At 37.1% G+C, this 17910-nt stretch overlaps 1 protein-coding gene across 2 annotated transcripts in view; it reads left to right on the plus strand.

The window, feature by feature from the left end:
• LOC144964706 (transducin-like enhancer protein 4) overlaps window positions 1-17910 on the plus strand; it is a 64785-nt gene that overhangs the window by 32749 nt on the left and 14126 nt on the right. Inside the window, exons 8-14 of one of the 2 annotated variants that reach the window (XM_078899245.1) lie at window positions 172-188; window positions 2640-2744; window positions 4634-4675; window positions 6135-6281; window positions 16464-16554; window positions 17247-17305; window positions 17702-17772. In XM_078899245.1, the coding sequence (XP_078755371.1) occupies window positions 172-188; window positions 2640-2744; window positions 4634-4675; window positions 6135-6281; window positions 16464-16554; window positions 17247-17305; window positions 17702-17772 (532 nt within the window). The remainder of the gene's footprint in view (window positions 1-171; window positions 189-2639; window positions 2745-4633; window positions 4676-6134; window positions 6282-16463; window positions 16555-17246; window positions 17306-17701; window positions 17773-17910) is intronic. The other variant, XM_078899246.1, reaches the window with a different exon arrangement.

Raw genomic sequence — 17910 nt, forward strand, 5'->3', positions numbered from 1 at the left:
TTCCATCTTTTTTTTTTTACTGGAGGAGAGGGGTGGGGTGGGGTGGGAGGGGGAAGAGAAGAGGCGTGCCGTGAAATGCTCTTTGGAGACTTTAAGAGAAGTTCCACAAATTTCTCTCGATACATATTTTTGTCAAGGACTCATTTGTTTTTTTCTTCTTTCTGTCCACAGCAAATGAAGACAAACATGTAAGTGTTGATTTTTTTCATTCTTTCATTTTTACTTTCTGTTTTTCTTTCTTTTTTTTTGCGGGGGTGGGGGGGGGGGGGGGGGGGGGTTAATGTGTGTGTTTTTCCCCTCTTTTCATTTATTTATTTATTCATCCTCCGGGAATAAGATAGATGTCAAGCCTCCTACGCCGTCTGTCTATCTATCTATCTATCTATCTATCTGTCTGTCTGTCTGTCTGTCTGTCAGGTTATCTTCGATTTATTTTTAATCTCTTTTTAATACCCCCCCCCCCCTTCTTCCATAGCTCCAACACAATACCCAACCCTTTGCATGTCGGATCGAAATAACGATGTCAAGTTAGATAATTATATTTAATTTACATGTTTCTCCTCAAATCTCCAGCACCCACCCACACATTTCCACTGATTCTCATCACACTACATGATATCCTCGCCCCTTACACTGACAAAACGCCTTTTTCTTTCATTTTGGCAATTTAAAAACAAACAAAAAACTTGGCGGTACAGATGAATAAAGGGTGACCCCCAATTTGTCCAGCTTTCTAAACCTGAGACTCCATGATCCCCAGTCTGTTCAAAAGTCTTAAATCTGAGATTCGATGATAGTGTCCAACTTGTTCAAAATTCTTAAACCTGCGACTTCATGATCTCCAATCTGTTCAAAATTCTTAAAACTGGCGCTCCGTAATCTCCAACTTGTTCAAAGTTTTTAAACCCAAGACTTCATTCTGGTTCTTTGAAGTTTCAGGTTTAAGAACTCTGTACAAATGGGACATAATGTTTATTAGCTTGTATTTTGAGATTTGTTTTAAAATGGCCAAAATGAAAATGAGTGGGTTTTTTTTCTTTCTCTCCAGTGTTTGGCAGTGCTGTTGTTAATTCTCTGTATAATTAGTCAGGCCTATACATAGCACAAATTTATATCATCACCACTAAGTACCCTCTTGGTGGCCGTTCCAAATATAGCAACCTCCCTCACAGTTATTTTATAATTACCATCAGAAATATGACCTCCATTCATTGTACAGGCGGGGTCCGATTTTGCTATATAAACATGCTTGTGAACCAGTATGATTTCTCATGTTTTAATTTAATATAATTTAATACGCCTTTTGGCCACCAATATGATAACATGGGAATTTGGACCAAAATAAGATAAGATATGAGATATACTTTATTGATCGATCCTGAATGGAATGAGGCTTGACTTTTATTTTATTCCCGGAAGATGAATAAATAAATAAATAAATAAATAATATGTTTAATGCAAGAAAGTGAGTAGTTATAACAAAGGGGAAAAAAATAATAGAAGCGGAAGAGTCTGAGGGGCGTGTACCTATTTACAGGTCTGATAACCCAAATTACTTTGGGCTCATTGTAGTAATGGAAACATCTCAAACCAACATAAAATATTGTCCATTACAATTGTTGAAGCAGGCCCATAATTGAGTTTGGCTATTAGACCTACTAATATGTGCACCTCGGTCTGATTGAATTGTTTCCACCTAGATGTGAACCTTAGTTTCAGGACCGGTGGAAGTCACATGAGTTTTAGGATAGCCTAGCTTGTGTCTCCATAAATTCGGTGAATTATTAGTGTGCACTTTGTGTTAGTGGAATAACATAATTTGTTGAAAATATGATTTTTTTTTGGTTTAAAAATATATGTATGAGAAAATCAGCCCAAATATTGTATGAAATATGAAAAGCGTTTTTGACTGGTTTATTTATGTTGGTTGGCACGTCTGTATAAATGACATCATTAATTTACTGTTTTCACAAAGAAAGCAATGACAGCGATGGGGCTTGCGGTTCATTGGGCTTCACGGAGATCGCGTTCCCTGTTGCTGCTTTCTGGTTGGAAATGAATGTGTCTGCACTTCAAAGCAGACAAATGTGTAATTGGCAAAAAAAAATTATTTGAACGAAATTCAGTCTTGCATTGAAAGGGTTTGAGAGTTTATATAAAAGATATAAGTGTCAATTCCAGATGTGTCATGTTTGTGGTGGTGTGTTATGGTCAGACAGACAACAAAGTTACAAGTAATTTGATATTTTGTTGTTATCCCTTAGCTTGGAAGCTGGTACTTCAGTTCAATGGAATTTCAATTATTTTTGTTGGAGAATCTTCTTCTTCTTCTTCTTCTTCTTCTTCTTCTTCTTCTTCTTCTTCTTCTTCTTCTTCTTCTTCTTCTTCTTCTTCTTCTTCTTCTTCTTCTTCTTCTTCTTCTTCTTCTTCTTCTTCTTCTTCTTCTTCTTCTTCTTCTTCTTCTTCTTCTTTTTCTTCTCCTCCTCCTCCACCTCCTCCTCCTCCTCATCATTATTATCATTATATTTTTATTATTATTATTATTATTATTATTATTATTATTATTATTATTATTATTATTATTATTATTATTATTATTATTATTATTATTATTATTATTTTTATTTCGTCTTATCCAGAGGAGATCTCCATCGCCATTGGACCGAGACAAATTCCCTCACAGAAGTCGGACCCCAGAATCAGTTCCAGAGCAGTCCAAGAAGAGAAGGGAGGATAAGGGAGGGGTGAGTGTCATTTTCATCGGTGCTTGTCGATTCTGTCATAACTGTCAATACTTAACGTTCACTTCATATTTTACTGACAGATTAAGATCGACTCCTAACTAGGCAATAAAATAAAAAAATAAAAAAATAAAATTCCCATAGGGAGAATTTTTCTCTAGGACCTATTCCAAGGGAGAATGGAATAACCCAGGCGTCAGCCGCAGTGCCGCGCCGCAAATTGAGCAAGGTGACTTGCTCAAGGCCACATAGCGGCGGGTTATCGAACTCGGTACCTTACGAGTTCGAAGCAAAGACCGTACCGCTGAGCCACGCTACCCCTAGACCCGAACCTGAGATATAATCTTTCAAGACCTATACTGTGACGTGTTGAAGAGTTTCTACCCCCCCCCCCCCCCCCCCCCCACCCTCCACCCTTCATAACGTGTTGTTCAAGCTCTTCTTTTCTTTTCTTTTTTCTTTTCCATCATTTCTTTCTTCTTTTTTTAAAAAAATGTACGATAACCATTGCCGTACTACATTATAGTGTGATGGAGTTTGGATCTTGATTGTTATGGTGATTTTATGACCAGGGCCTTCCGCCAACCCAGCCAGTTTATCACTGAACTAGATCTAATTGTTACAGCCTTCGTCGTCCTCTAAATTGGTGTCGTGTTTAGAACGATTTAAAAAAAAAAAAAATTTAGATTCTTTTTTAAAATATTTTTTATTGTTTGTTCCGAATTCCCCTTTAAAAAAAAATCATGTAAAGAACTAGGTGAAATCCATCATGACGAATTTGTTAAGCGTATCGTCAGACCTGTCAACGATCTTGAATCATTCGTAGTTTCGTGATAAAAACAGAAATCTTTCTTCGACTCTTCCTTTCCCTTTTTCTCTCTCCCTTCTCTCTCTCTCTCTCTCTCTCTCTCTCTCTCTCTCTCTCTCTCTCTCTCTCTCTCTCTCTCTCTCTCTCTCTCTCTCTCTTTCACTCCCCCACCTGTTTTTTTATCGGGCAGAAGGAAGGGAGGAGGAGTGGGGGGGGGGGGGGGGGGGGGACGACGACGGATTTGGATTCGACAACCTTATAATATTATCGACATGTGTTCGTTATTTTAATCCTCCGATATATCGAACCAAAGGTTATACCTCTTGATTAAATAAGCCCAAGTCATTTGAATTTCCTTGCCGTGTTTGTGTTTGTGTGTGTGTGTGTGTGTGTGTGTGTGTGTGAGTGAGAGTGTGTGTGTGTGGGTGAGAGTGTGTTGAGGAGGTAAAAGTAATGCTATGTTAATGATATGCATGACTTGGTTAATGGATCGTGGTTTTATTTGAACTGTAATGGCAAGAAGTCACAACGGTGTTCAAAGCAAACTGCCGGCTATATTGAAAAGAAACGCTGGGATTGTTAAGTGCCATGGTCATTTTTGCATAATAATAACAAGGGAAATTATTTGATAGGGAAGAAGGCTTCTCATTGGCTATGTCGATTGGATAATTTGATATATTTTTTTAAAAAAACCTTCCTTCTCTTCTCTTCTTCCACCTGGTCCTCCTCTTCCTCCCCCTCCTCCTCTTTTCCTTGTTTTTCTTTCTTCCGCCTTCTTATCCTACCCCTTCCTCCTCCTCCTACTCCCCCCCCCCCCCCTCCCCTACCTCCATGAATCGACTGACAGCTAAAATGAGTAGTACATATTATTACAGTCTGTGTTAGAGAAGGTGCTTCTCATTTTTACTAAAGAATTGAATGCATGTTGAGAAGCCGGCGAAAAAAAAAAAAAAATTAATAAAATTAGGTTTGAAAATGTCACTGAAAATTTAAACATGTATGTAATTTATAATTATTATCACCGTCATTCACATTTTCTATAAATTCTCAACTCCTTCATATTGGTGTTTGTCATCTGTTCCAGGAAAGTGACGGCGAGAAGAGTGACCAGGATCTGGTTGTTGATGTGAGTAGTCTCCCTTCTATTTCTGTTCAGTTTGGTACTTATAATGATCTCCCTGAAACGGCATTATGTCGGGATGAACTAGATTACCCGAAAAAAATCGGCGTGTACCTAGTAGTAGGTCTAATAACCCAAATTGTTATGGTCTCTCAAACCAACGCAAAATCTTGTCCATAACATCTATTTATTTTCTAATGAAATTCTTTTTTTAATTTTTATTTACACTATTGTTCTATTTTTAGCATCGAAATCGCCCTGACATGATACTGTTTTGAAGTGGTAGATCTGCTTTATGTCACAAAGGTGCTGTTTGATATACACGTTTTTTTTTGTTTCATTAAATATAAAAAATTGTGAAAATAAAACGAAAAAAAAAATACGCACAAAAAAACAAAAACAAAAACAATAAACAAACAAGAAAACCAAGCGTCCGCCCCATTTTCCAGGGTGTCAATCTAGCATCTGAATGAAAAAGTAGAGAGCGATTGGGGCTGCCTGAAGCCTGGGATCGTATTTATACTAAAGACAAGTTGAAAATAAAAATGCGTCCAGTCGTTTTCCGTCCGATGTTTTTTCGTTAGTAATTTAACCTTTTGAAATCTCATCATTTTGATCCATTGATTGATTAGGGATTGGATTCAATCCATACAATCCGATGTGAAATTTATTTGCATTAATCCAAGTGAAGGCACATGTCGTATATAAAATGGTAATTAGAAGAGTGACATGAATCTGATACGTACAGTTGCTGTCAGCCATTGTTTTGTCCCTCGTTGTGTGAAGCACATTTGTTTTATTACTCAGCAGTGTCACAACACACATTAATTTGATAACTCGTGTATTGATCTGTTAAAAAAAAAAAAGCCGAATATGTGCGTATGAAACAATTGCTAGACAAATAAGAAAGACAAAAGCAAGAAAAATTCTATCCAAAATATCAACCTCCCTCGCCCGGGGAAGTAGGCTGATTTTTGGGATGATATTTTCTTGTATTTTTCTAGATTATTACACAACGTTTCGTATTTTTATCCTACACTAAGTGCCTGCTCCTAAGTTGTTACTTAACATTTTTTGAAAATGGAAATGTTTATTTTCTTTTCCGACAAAACCTCAATGAGTTATCAGTGATTCGTACATTAGTAGTACCATTCACCTGGATTGCAAATATGTTCTTTTCAAATTTTTATCAAAAGTTCGTTTTGTTTATTTCGTTCTATTTTTTAAATAAATTAAGTTTGTTTTTCACAATTATTATAATCATTATTTTCATGAGCACTTTAATTTTTTTTAAATTTTAGAATTAACAAATAACGTGTTCTTATTAACCCTTTTCTCACTGACACGCCCATTGTTTTACCCTGCACATGCAACTACAACATCCAATACAACATCACATTGTGTGACGCGGTGTCCTCTCCATGTCGCGACCTTGACTTTGATTTCGACCCTTGACCTACATCAGGATAACACAAGTCCAGCCAACGGAGACATGTCTCCAAGAGAGAAACAAGCTCTCAAGGAAGGCGTCAAAAAGGAGGAGAGGGAGAGGATGAGCCCGAGGAGCGATGCCTCATCTCATGCCAGCTCTACCTCATCTAAACCCAAAGAGGTGAGGTATAAATAGGATGTGTGTAAAAGAGGGGTGGAGGGGTGCAGTATTGTTGGAGATGTCGACCGACTAGCGTTCAATAATACGAATTTTCAATGAACTTTACATTTTATTTCAAGTGGGTTGGAAGCCTACCTGTTTCATTCGTTTAGGGGTGAAATACATTTTCTTGGTAAAATTGTTGACAGTTGCCCATTTTGCAAATTTATTTACATAAATCTTAACAAGACAGATAAAGAAAAAGAGAGATACACACACACATACACACAAACAAACACACACACACACACACACACACACACACATATATATATATATATATATATATATATATATATATATAATATATATATATAATATATATATAAGAGAGAGAGAGAGAGAGAGAGAGAGAGAGAGAGAAGTTGGTAGGTAGGTTGGTAGGTTGAAAGTGGAGCGATAGATTAATAGATAGATAGATTATAGACAGGCAGATAGTTGAAGAGAGAAAGAGAGAGGGAGAAAGAATGAAAGAGAGAGAGAAAGAGAGGGGGAGAGAGAGAGAGAGAAAGAGGGAGAGAAAGAGATTCAGAGAGAGAGAGAGAGAGAGAGAGAGAGAGAGAGAGAGAGAGAGAGAGAGGAGAGGTGGTAGAAGAGTTAGGTTAAGCGATTGAAGATATTATTATAAGCACTATATAATGTACCAGTGATTTCAAGCGGGGAATTAATTAGTTTATCGATTCAAAGAAATTAATGAATAAAAAAATGAATATACGGCGAAAGATGCAGTCGGTAATGATAGACCTGTGTACTCCAGTCGATGAAAAAGTCGGAACAAGTCGACCGCATACTGTTTTGATAGCTGGAACGAAACCAACCGACTTATTAAAGCGGTTTAATCTGTGTGTGTAGTGTAGTGTACCAGATTGGAAGTTCATCATTCAGGCAGATTGCTATAATTAGATTTAATAACTCTGCCGGGTTCATACCGCGTCTTCATCGTAGTCGTAGCAGAGAATATCATTACCCCCACTTTTTTTTCCAAGCTTTTAGTAATTCACCGTAGCATGACTGCCAATTACGCAGACTGTTGATATTGAAGTCTTTAATTATAGTTTTCTCTTCGCAACAAAGCACGTTGACGAACCATTTTTTTTTAAAAACCCTTTTTTCATAATATAATCATTTAAATCTTTTCCATTGGGTTTTGAGAGTCTTCTTCGTCTTCTGTTGCCTGATTAGAATTCGCTGTAATTTTCCATTCTCGGATGGATGTAATATTTGAAATATCTCTTTCCCCCCCCCCCCCCCCCCCCCCCCCCCCCCCCCCCCCTCCCCATTTCTTCTGTTGTGTATTCTATAATAATCCTCAACACCATCTCCATTGTCGCTGTCAATGACTACTTCCATCCCTTATCACACTGCTGACTGGTTGCCATCACCTCTGTCACAAACTCACAGTACTCGCTGAGAGGGGGGTTGCCAGGATAATTTTTACAAAAAATGCTAAACATCACTTTAAGAAATAATTCCAAATTGTTTTTAAAAAATTAAAATTGACTTAGTGTTTATTTTATTATATGAGAATATGCCTCAAGGATTAAATTAATATTTTAAATTTCTGTTGTCAGGAGTAAATGTTATTATGGCTTCAGAAGTGTCTTCTTGTTTCATCTTTTTTTCGGAGCGGTGAAGCCTCCTAATTAATGAAGGACATGTCCAAACGTGTTAAAACAATCTATCACAAATCTAACAAGAGTGTATTTAGTAGGCTACATCATTAAACTGTTTAGCCTGCCTTTTTTCCAGCTGTAAAATCAGTAAAGCCAGAAAGGATTATTATTATGTTGTTGTTAATTTGCAACCCACATATTTAACAAAAAATAACCCGGAATAGTTATATAATGGCGGACTGTAATTACAGTTCGTCATGAGTGAGATGGTGAAAATGAATAAAAATATTTTTGATTTTGTGAATTGGCATTAAAAGGCTTAACTGGCAATCTTGTTTTATTGCACTGGCCGCCAATGGAAATCAATAGGAGTAGCGATTCCCAGTCGGGCGTAAAGGAGGCCAGAAGGCATGATCTCCATTCTGTCCCTATTCTTTCTTTCTTTCTTTTTTTTTTTCTGTCCTTCCTCCCCTCAACCCCCCCCCCCCCCCCCTCTTCTTTTCCTCCACTTTGTGGTTGTGTTAGCAGTCACGGTACACTGATCACTCACCTCAATCAACTCCACCATTACCCTTCCTCCTCTTTCTGTCCATCTATTCATCCATCCGTTTATCCGCCTGTCCGTCTATCTTCCTATCTGTCTATCCATCTATCTATTTACTATTTCTCTATCTACCTCAGGGATGTAAATCTTTCAGAATTTTATTTTTCTGAATTCAGATTATTTCAATGTAGAGGGAGGAGGGGGGGGGGGGGGGGTGGAGGACAAGAACAGAATAAAAATAGATAAAAGTAATAAAATATTTTTTTAAAATCTTCTTATTAAATGCTACAACAATATAGCATGGTACATATAGGCCCAGACATTACAAGCACTTCCTGTATACACGGAAACACTCCACTAGCTGTTTTGAACGGAAGTGATTATTTTCACTACAAACACAAGTCTTCGTTATTCGCAGGCCATGACTTCAGACAGAAAAATTCTGAACTGATTCTGACAGTCGTCAGAAAAAAAAATCTGAAATTTTGTTCTGTAAATAGCCACTGTGGCTATGTAAAAACATCTCTCACAACAATCAATAGATGCTTGTTGGAGAGTGGCGGACTTTGTGAATTTCTTCTTGGTTTAAACTCGAGGCTAAGTTGATATTTTTGGAATATTGTTGGATTTTTTAACTGCTGCATGTGTTTGTTTTTATCTTATGTTGCACTGATTTCTCCTGTTTTGACATTGAGATTCTGATTCATACTTAGAATTGTCAGTTCTCTCAAGTTCTTGCAGCTACCCTTCTTCATTATCCAGATCTATCCTCAGCTTTCTTCATTAATACTGGGGTATCCATTCTTCGCCATTCCTTTACATTGTTAATTTTGCATATGTTTGTTTCTTTTTAAGGTGCATTGCTTTGAGATTCTGATTCTTAGAATAGATTGTGGAAAATTCTAGGACCACCCAATCACGTTGTTAGATAGTAGAGTTAGGTTTAGGAGATTGAACTTACGATACACTCAATCGGATATCAGATGAGTTTTAACAGATTTCTCAACCTTTGTTATATATTCATCTGTTTTCTTCGCTTTCACTTTATAAATAGACTGAGAAAAATATACTACATGCAGGTACAACTATTTCTTCTTATTTCAACTGTCAATTTTGTAAAAAGGCAGTGTTTGAGTTGGTTTCAAAATTCTTTTTCATTTGCCATTTCCACCTCTGCTATCTATCTCTCAATCTATCTATCTGTTTATCTATCTATCCATCCATCCATTTATCTATCTATCTATCTATCTATCTATCTATCTATCTATCTATCTATCTATCTATCTATCTATCTATCTGGGTGGGGATCCTGATCTCCCATAGTGGGCAGGGAGGTACATGCTGTGTCTTCTATCCCCCCATACCCGTTTTCCAATTGTTTCCTGTCATTGTCTTGGAATGAGATAACTAAGTTTTGTCCTGATCCTTGCCGGAGTTCCTTGACTGGGAGGGAAACAGTTGAATGTATAGTTATAGTTTTGGGAGATGATATTTTTTTCCTTGTAACTCATCTCTCTGTTATGCATTGTATTATGTTTAGTATACATATTATATTATATGATTGGTAAACATTTGAGTGTATTCCTCTTAGTTGGGACCTGTGCTTGTGTCTGGATGAGACTTTTAGGTGATCTCAAACTTAAGTACTTTAACGGTGTGCTCTTGGAATCTACATCTGTTCCCTATTTGAACCAGTTCCCCTTTGTCTTACCTTTTCTTTTGTGCTTTAATTGTAATTCTAGAACTTTTAACTATCCCATTTTCTTCCTTTTTACTGGCGCTGATATGACCTTAATGTGTTGCAAGCGCCGTAAAACCCTTAAAAACAAACAAACAGAAACTATCTATCTATCTATCTATCTATCTATCTATCTTTCTATCTTGTCTATCATTACATCCATCCGTCTACTCCCACCCTCATCTCCCTCTCTCAATGCATTTTTCCTCCATTACGTGTTTCTCCTATACACTCCACCCTCTACTCTCCACCCATCCATCATCAATTCCTCTCTCCATTCACCCATCCATCCACCTTTCATCTCTAATGGCGTACCCCTTCCCCACCCACCCTCCAGTTATCGTTGTTTGTCTGTCTGTCTTCGTACACCCATTTAACCCGATAGGTGGTGTTGATTTCATGTAACACATTTTGTCAATGACAATAATAGCTATAGTCTATCTAGCCCTTTAACCCTTTCACACGCGGTGGTCGGTTTTTCTCTAAAACCTGACATCATTTCTTACCGATTTCACCAAGAGACCAATGATAGTATTAACCATGCGACTCGAATGAAGCCGGAGTCACATTGACTGTTACCGTCACTACTCGGGTTAGAGTAAAATCGAATTTCGCCTCTAAAGGGGTGACTGGAACTGGGAAAAGAGAATCTATCGCCTCAATTCTACCTTACCAAAACAAAAAACAAAAAATTAATGTCTTTGGTTAATTTTGGCTTCCAATATCAATCGATTCAGATGACCTCCAACTTGTTAAAAGCGTTTTAAACGTGACATTTCTTTGAAGACTTGTCAAGTTTTTTTTTTTTTTTTTTTTGTTTGACAAGCTGGTCGACACCTTCATTTTAAATCAATCGATATTTGAAGTCCTACATGTTTTTCCGTAACGTAGAATATGTTTTGTCAAAGAGTGTGACGGCTGACTGGTCGCTCGTTATAATTCTTGTCTGATTTTTATTTACTTCTTTTCGATGTGGTAGCTAAAGGTTTTTATGGGTTTTTTTTTTTTTTTTTTTTTTTTTTTTTTTTTCACGAGTCGCTAGACTATGACTTATGCAGTTAACTTTCACATTTCCATGACATTTATGATCCTTGCACACAGTTGGGATTCCTCTGTGTCGTCGAGGATAGTTGAGTAGTACGGCTTTTCCTCGTACTTTGTTCAAGCGATGACGAGTATGGTTGATGATAGGATATATGATCTGTCAAAAATGAAAAAAACAACATTAACTGTAGCTCGGTATTGTGTCCTTGGAAAAGACACTACACATACTCTATCGCGCACATTTGCCCCACTAGACAAGGTTGTGGATGAGTGCCTAGCTCTAGGCAGTGAAGCATACAATATAATATTGTAGGAGTGTCAGAACAAAACCGGCGCAGAACAGACTACTATGTGATTTGGATATGCCAAAAGTGTTAGTTTTGTTAGGTGCTATTTTTTTCCTTGTAAATCATCCCTCTGTTATGTACCGATCGTTATATTTGTGTTTTGAACAAATCTTGTAAATAAACATTTGAGTGTATACCTTTTAGCGGGATCCTGTGCTGGTGTCTGGATGGGACTTATTAGATGATCTTAAATTAATTACATTGATGGTATGCTCTTGGAATCTACGTACATCTGTTCCTCATTTGAACCAATTCCCCTTTATCTTTCATTTTCTTGGGTGCCTTAATTATAAGTCTATAATTTTTTGCCATCCTATTTTCCCCTTTTACTGGCGCTGCTATGGCCTAGATGTGCTGCAAGCGCCGTAAAACCCTTAAAAGCAAAAAAAAAAAAAAAAAAAAAAACAACAAAAAACAAACTTTAAAAAAAAATAGACAAACATTAAAAAAAAAAAAAATAGACAAACATTAAAAAAAAAAAATAGACCCCTCAACCTTTTAACAAAAAAAAAAAGAAGAAAAAAATCACCCAGAATGGAGGCGCTTTTCACATGCGATTTAATTATGGCTACAAGCTGTTCCATATTAGAAATAATTTATTGTTAAACCTTTATTTTTATTTTGTCTGTTTTCAGTTTCGAGATTTTGTCTTCAGTTATTTTCTTTTTTAATTCATGATATAGGTCATTAGCATGATTTCACCATCTCTCTTTTCATCTGCTGTTTCAGGGCTTTATTTATTTATTTATTTATTTATTTATTTATTTATTTATTTATTTATTTATTTATTTGTGTTACACCGCCTCCTTTTCTTCTCTTTTCTTTGAGGAAAAAAAAATTCAAACTATTCTGAAATGTCTCAGCTGGTCTTAAGTATCGGAGATTGGGAGATTGTATCGATCCGGCTACTCGACGGGAGCGGATATCGATAATGAGGTCCTTGACAGTAATCGCCCTACTACTGTTCTTCTGGCCATACGACTAGCTTGTCCTCACGATTACTTTTATCGATCTTGCCCTCCCCTCTCCTTACACCTCCGTCCCTTTCATCATTGGAAACACACAGCGACGTAATGGCTCGGGTTGGGTTAAAGATAAACTCTGGGTTGATGTGAGACGGTGATAGTGGCGGGCTGAATTAATGAAACCATACATATTGTATTGGGGACGTCATTGTGAGTAGATGGGCATGGATGCTCCTGGGTCATCATGCTGTGTGGTTGGTTGGTTATTTCTGGATTCCCACAATGATTGTAATAAATGTCCAAATATAACGAACGCAGTTACGATGTTATTGAGTTGGTTTGAGTAGAAATATTTTTGAAATGAAGCGATTCATAATGTCACGATGATTTTTACGGTGGTTTGAGTGAAGATGATTATTGATACTGTGCGATTGTCTAAAAAACTCACCGCACTTCACCAGCTGGATATAGATAGAATGCGCTTGGCCAAGGAGTTCACAACATTGCCATCCGGAAGTATAACGGACCAACACACAAACTCTGTGTAACCATGAACTTTTATAGTCTGGTTAATACAGTTTAGTGAGAACAACTCACAAACGCGGATGGCAAAAACAATAACAAAGGCCCGAGTGACGTCATCTGCATACTATCTATAACGGACTAACAAACAAAACTATGTTTAACCTTAAACGTGTATGGTCTGATTGATACAATTAAGTGAGAACTACTCATAAAATGGCTGGCTAAATGCAATAACAAAGAGCTGAGTGACTTAAATTTCGTTCTTTCTATAGAGTTGATTTGTAGTGTTTCTTTATTCTTTTTTAAAAATTATTTTTCTTCAAATATAACGAAACGAGTGGAAATGAACATGAGTAGTAGTAGTAGTAGTAGAGAGAGAGAGAGAGAGAGAGAGAGAGAGAGAGAGAGAGAGAGAGAGAGAGAGAGAGAGAGAGAGAGAGAGAGAGAGAGAGAGAGGGGGGGGGGGCATTATCACCACCCGTAGGGCGTTGGACACAGCTTATGTACACGTGTATGATGTCAGCTGTGTGTTTACCATGCACGTGTGTGTGATTCGTGAACACCAACAGCCTGCCGTGTAGGGTGTGTAACCAGTAAGCACCCACCTTCTGACGGGTTAGTGGCCTCGAACAAAGAGGCAGGCAGTTGACGTTATAATCATTCTCTCTAGATATGGACAGGGGTGGGGGATATTTATCAATCCGGAATTTTGTCTCTCATTGATTCCTGGGGTGAGGGGGAAGGGGGGGGGGGGGGCTGATTTATTTATTACATATTGTCGTGTGTGTATGCCTATTGTTATGTCATTGGATTTTCCTTTTCCTTTTTTTAAAATATGCGTTCATGTTTAAAATTTGAACCAGCTTGACAATATTAACATTTCCTCAGTACTATCTTCATTTGTTTTTTGTTTTGATTCTGATACCACTACACCCCCCCCCCCCCCCCACACACACACCTGTTTTATAGCCAGTCACTGGCAGAATACCACGTTTTTAATCATTTGTGTATTTATAGCTAATAACTTGTTCGTTTTTTTAAATTTCCAATTTGGCACCATTTACAATTTGCGTTGATTAATTTACATTTATTGGAAGAGGCGTTTGATGATAACATATAGCAGCATACGATTGTCTTGACCCGCACGCGCACGTGGGCATACACACACACACACACACACACACACACTCACACACACTTTTGTCTATTCACACACCACGACCATTCCTGATCGTGTTATTTTGATTGATCTGTTTATCCAGTTTTTTGTCAATATTTGAGTTCCCATTAAAAGGATTCGATTCATCCCAGACTAACCTGGTAATTGTTACGATAATAAGAATAATAATTTATAACTTGTAGTCAACACAATTAGAGCCAAGATAAAAATGATAAATGAGAATGAAAGGAAAAAATAAAAAATAAAAGGAGTTGAAAGGGGGAAGGGGGACGAGGAGAAGAAAGCAAAATTGGCGTACGTTGACAAGTGTTATGTCTTGTTGTTGTTTTTTTTTTTTTTTTTTTTTTTTTTTTTTTTTTTTCTTGTTATTATCATCATTTTCATTGGGGGAGGGTGTTATGCGAGCATCCAGCATCAGTCGTATGGAGTTGAACCAGAAAAGAGGTTTGATCCACAAAACTAAACACGAGAAGATTACTCTCTCTTGGCTTGGAAACAAGTGAAGACAGATTTCAGATTGGGTGGTGTGTACATTGTTTCTTTCCCTCCTTCAGCCAACAACAAAAAAACATTGAAGACCTAAATACACGGCTAAAAACAAAACAGATCGACTTAACGTGTTGTAAATCAGCAATGTGTGAAATAATTCTAAACCTACAATAGAATATCACTCTGAGGAATGGTGTGAATTCGTTTATATAATCTATGTAAGTCTTTATTTAACCCTGAAGTTGTCAGGACACCACGGATTAAACACTAGCATTGACTGTAAATTGTATTTACAAAAATTATTTTAAAGGAATAAAATAAGAAAAAAGTGTCAGATAAAATGAATATTATGACGAGTTTCAATTTTGTTTTCTATTTCTCTTAGAAATTGGCTTAAAAATTGGATCCAATGATAACTTTACTGTCAGTAGAAATTACTAGCTATCTTCTTTTGAATAGTTTAGTTGTAGATGTTTTATTTAGTTGCCTAGTGATGATTCATTTGTTTGTTGGTTGTTTTATGATTTTTAAAAAAAATGGAATTGATCACCCCCATCTCGTCCCAAAATCTGGCTGGTGTAAAAAGTTGGATTTGCTTCAGTCAAAGTAGATACGAGGCTGCCAAAAGTCCCTTAAAAATTATTAACAAAGGCCAAGATTTAACGAGAACAATTTGATATTAACTTGAGGCTCAACCCTCAATTTCAGTACATTATCTACCTGGCCACCCTTTAGCCTTTTTTGTTTACTAAAGAAAGGTTTCAAGTCAAAACATTCTTTGATGCATTCTTTTCTAAAAACGTATTACTCTTTATTGTGGCAGCCTGTGGAAGGATATGGGGGTATCAGCTTATAATATTTTGAATAACTTGATTTTTGATCATGATGTTTACCTTGTTTTAATGAAAGCATCGTCATGTTTCTTCCTCTACTCCCCATTCCTCTTCTTTCCCCAATGTCTTCCATCAACTACCTGAAATGTCTCCAATAACTCCACAACCAACGCCACTCCAACAACTACAACTTCTACAAAAATCTTTACTCGAAAAACAACAATATCAAAAACAACCACAATTACAACCTCAAAAAAAACAACCCCAACGGCAACAATCGCATCATCAAAATCATCGTCGACAACAACAATCACAATCACATCAACAACAACAACAACCACAACAAAAACAACCACAACAACAACAACAACAACAACAACCACCACCACCACCACCACCACAACAACAACAACAACAACCACCACCACCACCACCACCACCACCGCTACAATCACAACCACAACAACTATGTCAACCACATCCACAACAACCACAACCACAACACCACCAACAATCACATCATGAAAATCATCGTCAACGCAAACAAACAACCCCACTTCATCTTCATCAATATCAACCCGACGATGAAAATTATGGGGATGATAATCACCTTTATGAACAACTACAACATCACCACCACCACCAACAACAAAATACTAATCCCAATGACAAAAACAATAATGAAAAATTCACCTATTGCCAAAACAAACCTTCCGACATCTCCAATGTCCAATCGCCTCATCACAATCATCACCCACGACAAAACCAACAAACATCTGCTTCACTCAACAATAATCCAAATCATAATCAAATGGATGTCGATAACTATCATCATCGTCATGGTCACTATCAACAACAACAACAGAACGAGAAGGCAAGCACCCCCGTGTCCAAACCCACCACCCCGACCAGTACAGGCAGCACCACTCCTGGGCCATCCGCCGGACTCAAACACGGTCAGTGTCATAGGTCTTGTTCAATACAGATGAACATTTGATGATATGTGCATGATACAATGGCAAGTAAAATAGATAGAAAAAATGTTCCTTAAAACGATTCCCCCTTTTGGTGAAAAAAAGTAGTCTCCCTTAGTCATTTCTTCACATAAACTGACAACTACGTCCGTCAATGAATATGTAATTTTTAAATAATCAACCCAAGTAGTTTTATGACACTGAAGGTACATTTTATCCTTGGTATTTTTGTACCCTCTAAACCGAAAACTGAATCATACACACGTTTTCAGATAAATTCTTTTTTGTATTAATTAGATAAGATGGGTCAAAAATGACTCTGTTGTATTCTGTTTTGAAAATTAAAAACTCTCTAATAATATAAATGTGGCAGGGTAAAATGTCAAATTACGTCTTTTCCATTATTTATTCCATTAGTTTATAATAAAATAAAAAGTTGGATGTACTTCAATAACTGTCATTTTTAGATAATTCCTTCATTTTTTCCTCTCTCCTGTGGTATTTTTTTTTTTTTTTTTTTGTTCTTTTGTTTGTTCGTTTTTATATTTATTTTTTAATTTCTAATATATTTCTATCCAATACCCGTCCCTTCAAAGCTGAATCACATTTGAACTGTTTCATCAATGATTTTTTCATTCATTTTATTGCAATACTCTCCCCTTGGTATTCAACAGGCCCTTTGACCAATGGTCTTGCTGCTAGTGCCCTCAACAGTTTTCCCAGAACTCCTATGGTAAGAATCTCTCCTTCCCTTTCATTGTCTTACACTCTTCTCTCTCTCTCTCTCTCTCTCTCTCTCTCTCTCTCTCTCTCTCTCTCTCTCTCTCTCTCTCTCTCTCTCTCTCCCTCTCTCCCTCTCTCCCTCTCTCCCTCTCTCTCTCTCTCCCTCTCTCTCCCTCTCTCTCTCTCTCTCTCTCTCTCTCTCTCTCTCTCTCTCTCTCTCTCTCTCTCTCTCTCTCTCTCTATTTGTGTGTGTGTGTGTGTAATATTTTAAAGTTTGATGTTATTTTGTTCTCAAAAGAATATCTATGGATTAAAGTAGTCTCAATATTGAGCAATTTCTTTGTCATTATTCAGTCTACGTACATGCCCATCTGTTATTCATTTATTTTGATTTTATTTCTTCCAGGTGGGTTTTGAAGCACACGGATCTCACAGTGCAATGCGACCCAACATTAACACCGTACCAGGTGGAAAACCGTAAGTTCCTATAGGAAATAATCATGTTTTGTCATACTCCTGATAGGGCAGGGGTAGGGATGTGTGAGGGGGAGGACAACTAAACAAAACCTTAATAAATTTATGTATCAGCACACTGGCATCAGAGATTCCTGTTGA

This window comes from Berghia stephanieae, chromosome 2 (assembly GCF_034508935.2).
Source record: "Berghia stephanieae isolate SIO BIC M18660-M18661 chromosome 2, UCSD_Bste_1.3, whole genome shotgun sequence".
NCBI classification, from domain to species: Eukaryota; Metazoa; Mollusca; class Gastropoda; order Nudibranchia; family Aeolidiidae; genus Berghia; species Berghia stephanieae.